The sequence below is a fragment of the Gossypium hirsutum genome, chromosome D09 (assembly GCF_007990345.1).
Source record: "Gossypium hirsutum isolate 1008001.06 chromosome D09, Gossypium_hirsutum_v2.1, whole genome shotgun sequence".
In the NCBI taxonomy this organism is placed as follows: domain Eukaryota; kingdom Viridiplantae; phylum Streptophyta; class Magnoliopsida; order Malvales; family Malvaceae; genus Gossypium; species Gossypium hirsutum.
In genome coordinates, this window is record NC_053445.1 from 21,589,359 (window position 1) to 21,597,766 (window position 8,408).

The following is an 8,408-nucleotide window of genomic DNA, read 5'->3' on the forward strand; positions in this document are numbered from 1 at the left end:
GTTGAGTTTAATTTGAGTCTTAATTAATATTTATTATTAATATGTCTAGCTACAACATTTTAAATGTGTCTTTAGCTGAACATTTAAATGTGTCTTAGTTTCTTTGTGTTTAATATGTCTTAGTTCAGCCAAATTAATGTACAGGTTTAAAATGTCTTAAGCTTGCTGCTGATTTTAATGTGTGTGTTTTAGTGTGTTTTAAGCTAATTAAATTGTTGAATTTATTAGGTGCAGCTACATACATGAACAGCATGAATGCAAGGTAAGCTGCTGATAGAAATGCCCAAGTAACTCTTCGTGCACATCAAGGGACAAGTGAGCTGCTGGTTTCTCTTACCTAAACTGCCTCATCGTGTACTCCAATAGCCCCAAACGTGTCCACACTTGCTAGAGGTTCCATTCACACTCATGACCATTCGGTCACTTGCTTTTTACACACAAAGGCTTCTCAATTTCGTTGGTTCACACTCCATTGCTATTAAAGTACCCTAAGCTACTATTTAAAATCCAAGACTAATCAGTTCTTCAAGGCAGCTCATTCAATCACTTTGACCGAACCTAATTAAGGCCATTCAGCTTATTTTAGCTCCTTATTAATTGACAACAATTTTAGCTGAATAAAGACACTCTAGAAGCTGCCCATTTATTACGAGTCACAAAGGCCAACCCAAGCCTAAGAACGTGATGGGCTCAAATTACCACAAGGCCCAATAACGAGATCAAAGGCCCGAAAAATGCGTTCCAAACTAAATGGGACCATTCAGGAGTTTGTTAGCAAGGCCTTAGATGCGTACATGCAAGAAAGAGAAAATCAATATTCACTTTCTTGTTTTCAAGAAAATCAAGAAACTGAATCTTGGCCCAATCTTGCTTTTTGGAGCGATTTCAAGAATCAAGAAAATCAAGAATTCAAATCTTGGAAATCTTGGTCCAAGAAACCAAATCTTCCAGCCAAAGCGCATTGGATCTTTGTTACGAGCATCAATGAACCAATTTTGGTAGAAGATGGAATACAAGCCCAAGTTCTTGAAGGCAAGGCCCAATAAGATGATTCCAAGCCCAAACCAGAAGACAAACCATACTTACTTGAAAATCAGGCCAAATTGTCAAAGTGGCCCAATTTGTAAAGTTTTATTTTTTAAGTACTTAGTTTAAATTTTTATGTACATATTCAGTCCAAGAGGCCCAATTAAAAGCCCTTGGTCGAATTTCCATTTAAATATTAAAATAATTAGGAGTTTTTTTATTTTTAGTTTTCTAATTAGATTAGGAAAACACTTGAGAGGCCTATATAAAGGCTTGGCCGGCCACCTTGTTATTCACTTCTCAATTATATTGCAAATTTCAGATTTGTTTGAGTGCAGAATTCTCCTTGAGTTTCCTCCAAGAATTCTCTCTTGAGTTTTCTTTAGAAGTAGTTTTAACAATCTTTTTAATTGTGGGAGCCATCTTTAGCCTTCTTCTTGCCATTGATATTCTTTGGAGGGGAGATTAGAGCCGTTTGAAGGGAGTTGTGATATCTTTCGGGATTTCAAGGCTTCTTAGGACTTATCTTTTAATTTCTTGCTGTCAATTTTTTCTTTTAAATTCTGCTTGTGTCGATTTTATTTAATCACTTTGTTTGCTGGTCTTGCTGCATTTCAGGTGTTCCAAAGCATTCCAAATCTGATTCGCCCTTTTCTTTACTAATGATCGGGTCGCCCCTTTTGTTCTTGGCAGCAAAATTCGTTCAAAATCCCTAAATTCCTTGTTCTTGCCGATTTCTTTTTCTCAGATTTGGGTTGTTTTGATTGCTGGAAATTTGGGGAAATTTAACTTGCTGTTTGTGTCTTTCTTTTCAGATTCGGCAGATTGGAGTATTCTTTGGGTTCAATTACATGTTCTTGATTCCCCAAGAACCTTTATTAACACTTATTCCTATTCTCAATTTGATTCTTTGCTGGTTTGGGGATTTTTATTCCAGATCTGAAAATTCAAAGTTCTAATCTTTTAATTTCTGTTTCGTTTATGATCTATTCGTTTAGAGCCTCGTAGGAGTTTTCTCGTGACTTAGCAACTCGAGCTTGGTCCCCGCGCAACCCTCTATCACCATTGACATTCTCCATGCTCAAGGAACCTTCAAGGGACGTTCTAGGAAGGTTGCTGGAAATTTCCAGCCTCTTTTGCTTTAATTTTGGCTGACCATTCAGTATCTTTTAGTCTTTTTGGCTACCTTAGGCTTAGGCTATAAATATTTGCTCATTTGCATTTTGTAAGGACTTTTGAACCTTTGATTAATGTTTATAACATTTTGTGAGTTTTTCAACTCTCTTATTTCGTTTTAGACTCAAGTAGACTTATCTAGCTTGCTAGTGGCGTCTTCCTTGTTTCTTCGAACTTATCACTCAATCACGAGTGTGGCGTTCAACCATTTGATACCTCTGGTTCCTAACTCTTATAGTTAGTGGGTCAAGGTCCTTTCCACCACCTTTAAGTGTTTTTATAAGAATCGGGTTAGTACTCCATTTTAGTAATGGTTCCTTCTTGACCTTAAAGCCATTCGAGCCATCCGCAAATCCATCTTCAAATAACCTTTAGCCTCTTCACTTAACCGAATCCATTACATACCTTACTTAGCCATCTTGAACCTATTTTGGAAACTAAATACCACACTTAGCCGAATTTAACCCCTTTATTTTAAATCGAGCGATACTTCTCATTTTAACGATCGGGCACATTAACGACTCCACTCACATCATCGAGCCAGATTACATCATTTGGTATCAGAGCTAGTCAAAATTGAGGAGTACAGATGTTCATGAAGTTGTCGAAGTAAGTGTTTAAAAAAAATTTGAAAAAAAAGAAATTGGAAAAAAAATCCAAAAAAAATTTTGTGGATTGAGGTTCTCTATTTGTATTTGGCATTTTGTGATTGAAAAAAAAAGGAGAAAACAATTTGAATTAAAAAAAAGAGTTGAAGAGTTGCAAAAAAAGAAGAAGAAGAAAGAATTTATTTTGAAGATGTTCATAATTTTCCCGATCTTAAAGTGCTTTTCTACTGAACACAAACTAATCGCCACACTTAGTACCATCCTTATTTTTTATTATTTTTTTTCTTTTCAGCCTACCTTGCACTCCTTACATCGACTACCTTTGTGAATCCCTTTGAAGTCGACCCTCTAGGCTTGCTTGAAGTTTGAACGAGTCCATTACGAAGTTCGAGACGCGAATCGAGTGGTAAAAGGCACGAGTGAAAATACATAAAAAAATCCAAAATAAGAGTGAAACACGAGTGGTGTGCCATCTAATATTTTCTTTGCGAGAGAACTTGTGAGGTTTTTGTGGTGAGGATTATTTTTCTTTCTAATTTATCTTTTGTTTTCTAACATTTTATTGAACCATGTTTCCAGAATTTTCTAAGTTTGGATTGCCACAAGACTTCGAAGACAAAGAAGACTTTCTACATGCTGCCATTGACGAAGCCTTTAACATCAAAAGGAGTTTAATCCTTCAAAATTTGGGGAACCACCGCAATGTGAAAATCTATTTCATACTCGTCGCCGTGTTCGCTGTTAAGTTCGATTTCGAGCTTAATTTATTCACTTAAATTATTTAAATTGTTGATTGATTTTCGGTTAATTAAGTTATAATTCAGCTTGAATTGATTAGAAACATTCTATGCTGTAATAATTTAATTGCACTCCAATTCAACAATTTATTTCATGTGCAGGTTGATGTCCGTATAAGCTCAATTTGGGAGGTAATTCGCATAAATAAGGTTGCTGGAAGAGGGTGGTCAGATGTTGGTTTTAAAGAAATTGAATTGACAATTAAACAAAGAAGGAAATTCAGTCCAAATTGGATGTACAGCAGGCCGAATATGCGACAACAAAAAAATCAGCAAGGAAATTAATTTTAATTCCCCAAATTCCCTTCTTGCAAGCGGTGGCCGACCTCAAGTGATTTAAGGAAATTTAATCAGCCTTGAAGAGTTCACATAAAATAGAATTCTTTTAGGCTGAAGCTGTTTTCATGTGACGGTTTCAGCTAGGATAAAGGGGGATAAGATTGATTTTAAATTTTTGAATTGATTGGAGGATATTATCCCATAAATAGAGAAGATCAGCAGCTGGAACGAGGAGAAGAAACAAAGAGAAAAACATATAGCAGCATAGGAAAGGCGTGATTCAAGCAAGTAGAATTTTCTAAAATTGGACCAGCAAATCCGATCAAGGAGCTAGAGTAGCAGCTAGTAAATTCGGCTAATTGGGAGAAGGGAAATCGGACGACTTGAAGAACTTTACCTTCCAAGAATCAGTTTGTAATTCATGTTCTTTTCAATGGATTCGTGTTCTGTTTTACTAGCTATGAGTGGCTAGTTTATTTACGCTTAGTTAGACACTTATGAAACCGAGCACAAGTGATTTAAAAATTTATTTTGTTCTAAAATAAAATTTGGCATTCTTAAATTGTTTGATTTTATCTTCCAAAGAATTTTTTTTCCTAATTCAATTGGAGTGATCACCTAATTAATTTGGGAAATTTTCTTATAATCATTTAAGTGCAAATTGAGGAATCAAATTTCTCAATTAAGCTTAGAATTAGTGATAATTAATTGGCCGTAGCTAATTAAGACAACTTCAGATTTAATCTTAGAAGTCGCTGGTGGATTTTCTTTGGTTAAGGCCAGGCGAAGTCTCTAAATCTCTAAAAACCTTTAACAAGTCAACATAAAGATAATTAAAGGTAAATTTCAATCATGGACGTTCTCTAATTGAATAATTTACTAGGGATAGGAAGTCGCTTCGTAAGTGATTTTTCAGCCTTGCTGCTAAGTTGATTTCTTAGCTTAATTTCAGGTTACAAAGGACTTGTGCTTGGTGGATTAAGGCGTCAATAACTAAGCATTATTCTTCTCTTGATATTTTCTCCTCAGCAGTTTTAATTCGAGCCAAAGTTTATTTATTACTTGAGACTATTTTTAGCAATCGTAAAACATAAACTCCCCCCATTTTTTTCCTCTATTTTGTTTCGCATGTTTTTTTTACATTACTTTAATTTTAAATCGCTTCGAATAGATTTGTTGCAAGCTTCCTCGTGGGACGATTCCCTATTTACCCTATATTACAAGTTAATTTAGGTTAAGTATGTGAGTTTAATTTGGCAGACGTAAACGACAGCTACCAAATTTTGGCGCCGTTGCCAGGGAAGAGACGTAGTCAAATCCATTTGATTTTCAGAACTTATTTTGTTTTATTATTTTTGTCTTTGCAGGTAGATTAGACCCTTTAGTATATGTTATTAAGGAGTGGACGACGAACATCGGAGTTTCCTGTTAACACCACCGGCCAGCAAGCTGAACATTCCAACCCCCACGTTGAGCCTAACATTTCAGAGGATATCAACATGGCCAACCAGACCTTGAAGCAATTGGCCGCTCCTGACTTGGCTGCGCAACCACCATCTATCACTTATCCCGCCCTTGATAGGCCATTAAAGCGTAATTCGGGATTCCTGAACTTGTTGCCGAAATTCAATGGACTACCAGGTGAGGGCCCTTACCGTCATGTTAATGAATTAATAATAACTTGTTCGACTATGCAGCCAGATGGCATTGAAGAGGAACAAATCAAGCTCTGAGCTTCTCCTTTCTCGTTACAAGGTTTGGCGAAGGACTGGTTATATTATATACCGCCAGGTTCATTTACGACGTGGATAGGGTTGCACGAAGCTTTTCTTGAGAAGTTCTTTCCAGCATCAAGAATAGGGTCAATCAGGAAGGAAATTTGTGGAATTAAGCAACTGGTAGGTGAGTCATTATATGAGTACTGGGAAAGATTTAAACGGCTATGTGCGAGTTGTCCATAGTACCAGATTAGTGAACAACTTTTAGTACAATATTTTTATGAGGGGTTGATGCCACAAGATCAAGGAATGATTGATGCAGCGAGTGGAGGTGCATTGGTTGATAAAACTCCGGAGCAAGCCCGAAATTTGATTGCTAATATGGCGCAGAATACACAGCAATTCGGTCTCAGGAGGTCCGATTTGGGTAAACGAATGGATGAGGGCCAGTCGAGTATGATGGAGGCTCAGTTAGCTAACTTAACGGCTATGGTAAGTAAATTGATGACTGGAGGTAATGCGAAAGCTTCACTATGTGGCATTTGTTGTTTGGAAGGACATACCATAGATATGTGTCCAACATTACAGGAAGGGGAAGCTAACACCGTCTTTCCAAATCAGAGAAGGTATGATCCATATTCAGCTACCTATAATGAGGGATGGAGAGACCACCCCAATCTCAGATACCAAAACCGTGCCACACCTCTGGGATTTGAGCAGCAAAATTCCCGACCATATAATTCGTCACAGCAACAACCCAACCATCAAAACCTTAGTGCTGAAACCAAAACCCATACCGTGCTTGAACAAATGATGAAAATGATGGCTGGTCAGAAGAAAGAAACCGATGGAAGATTTCAGTCTTTGGAATTGGTAGTGAAGCAGTTGCAAACCAGAGCCTCGTCGACCGACGTTAATCTTGGGAACTTACAAGCACAGGTAAATAACCGGTTACCATCACATCCTGTGGCAAATCCGAGGGATAATGTCAGTGCTATAACTTTGCGAAGTGGGAAGGAGTTGAGATCGTCACTAAAGAAAGCCCAAAATAGCGATGAGGTAGACGAAACTGAGGTAAGAAAGGTCCGATTTAGTGATATTGAAGAGGAAAATTTAGCCTTGCCAAAGGCTGATTTACAACCGTCGCAAGCAGCTCCAAAGGAAGCAGGGAAATCACGTTCACAACAATCCACTACTTTGCGCGATATAGCAAATTTTGATCAGGAAACAAGGGTTCCCGAACTTCGAGCTCAAGCAAGTCAAGATACTAATAACCAGCCTCGGTCTTATGTGCCAAAGGCGCCGTTTCCACAGCGTTTGAGGAAGGAAAAGTCAGACGACGTCAATGCTAAAATTCTAGAGACTTTCCGTAAGGTACAAGTTAATATCCCATTGATTGATGCAATTAAACAAGTACCTAGATATGCTAAGTTTTTAAAAGAATTATGCACATCTAAAAGGAAATTAATTGGAAATGAGAGGATTAGTCTAGGTGAAAATGTATCTGCGGTATTTCAAAATAAGCTTCCTATTAAATGTAAAGATCCTGGAATGTTTTTGATACCTTGTAAGATAGGAGACCATAAACTTGATAGAGCTATGCTCGATTTAGGAGCTTCTATAAATGTCATGCCTAGGAGTATCTACGATAAAGTTCAATTAGGTGCATTAAAAGACACGGGACTGATAATTCAACTTGCAGATAGAAGTAATGCCTATCCTGATGGCGTTTTAGAAGATGTTCTAGTGCAAGTGAATGAGTTAGTTTTTCCAGCTGATTTTATGTTTTAGATATGGGAGCTGGTGATAACTCAGTTGATGTACCCTTACTTTTAGGTAGACCCTTCCTTAAGACAGCTAGAACAAAAATTGATTTGCATAAAGGGAACTTAACAATGGAATTTGATGGTGAGATGATACGCCCTCACCTCGTTTTCGAATTGAGTCGTAGAGATTGCCCGATTGTGAATCAGGAGTAAATTGGAAGCTTTACAAAATAGGCTAGAAGAAAAGGATTATTTGGGGCTCAAAAGAGTTTGTTGGTTTAGGAAATAAATCAGAATACAATAAAAGCAATTTTGGCTAAGGATTCGGAAGCCGAACTAACACAATAGGAGTGTGTTAACCCGTAACTTAGGAGAATGCTTAGGTTGGTAAGGTATGGATGGATGGTTGGTTGAATGGATAGAAACTTCGACCCGCTATCAAAAAAATGATAGGAACCTTAGTATGAATCGAACGCCACACTTTTTGGATTAAAGTGATAAGTTCGGGTAGAAACAAAAACAAGTTTGACGCCACAAAGAAGTTTGATAAGTCTCACAAGTTTTTGTAGAATAACGAAAGTTGAAAACAACCTCACAATTTAGCAAAGCTATCAAATTGTTCATTAACCTCCAAAATGTGAATTACATGGTCTATTTATAGGCTGGACTAAGGCAGCCGAATAGCCTATTAATCAGATTCTTATGCCTTAAGTTTCTATAGGAAACTTCCTAGAAATTTCCCAAATACATTGATGAACAAAAATCTGAATCTTATCCTTCTAGAAGAGATGATTCGGCTGGCCCTTTTAATGATGATAATTCACATTCAACTAATGTTTTAAAATAGCTTAATTGCTGCTATGGAGAAGAGAAATGGACAGCTTCAAAAATTATGCTTCTTTGGCCGAATATGAGTAGCCACCAAGTGAATTGGCTGCTGGAATTTATGAAGCACCCTTTGGCAATTGCTCTCCACGAAATTGACCCTTGGAGAAGCTCAAAATATCAGCTTGAAGTCCATTGAGCTGCACGAAAAGT

General features: G+C 37.3%; 1 protein-coding gene across 1 annotated transcript; it reads left to right on the plus strand.

Annotated features, from left to right (window-relative positions):
* Positions 1–5,913: 5,913 nt before the first annotated feature.
* LOC107942381 (uncharacterized) lies at positions 5,914–7,395 on the plus strand. The gene has a single exon (XM_016876036.1). It carries the CDS (start codon positions 5,914–5,916, stop codon positions 7,393–7,395), a length of 1,482 nt encoding a protein of 493 aa, XP_016731525.1.
* Positions 7,396–8,408: the final 1,013 nt, after the last annotated feature.

Coding starts and splice junctions, on each gene's coding strand:
- LOC107942381 (XM_016876036.1), top strand. CDS start 5,914: ATGATTGATGCAGCGAGTGGAGGTGCATTGGTTGATAAAACTCCGGAG.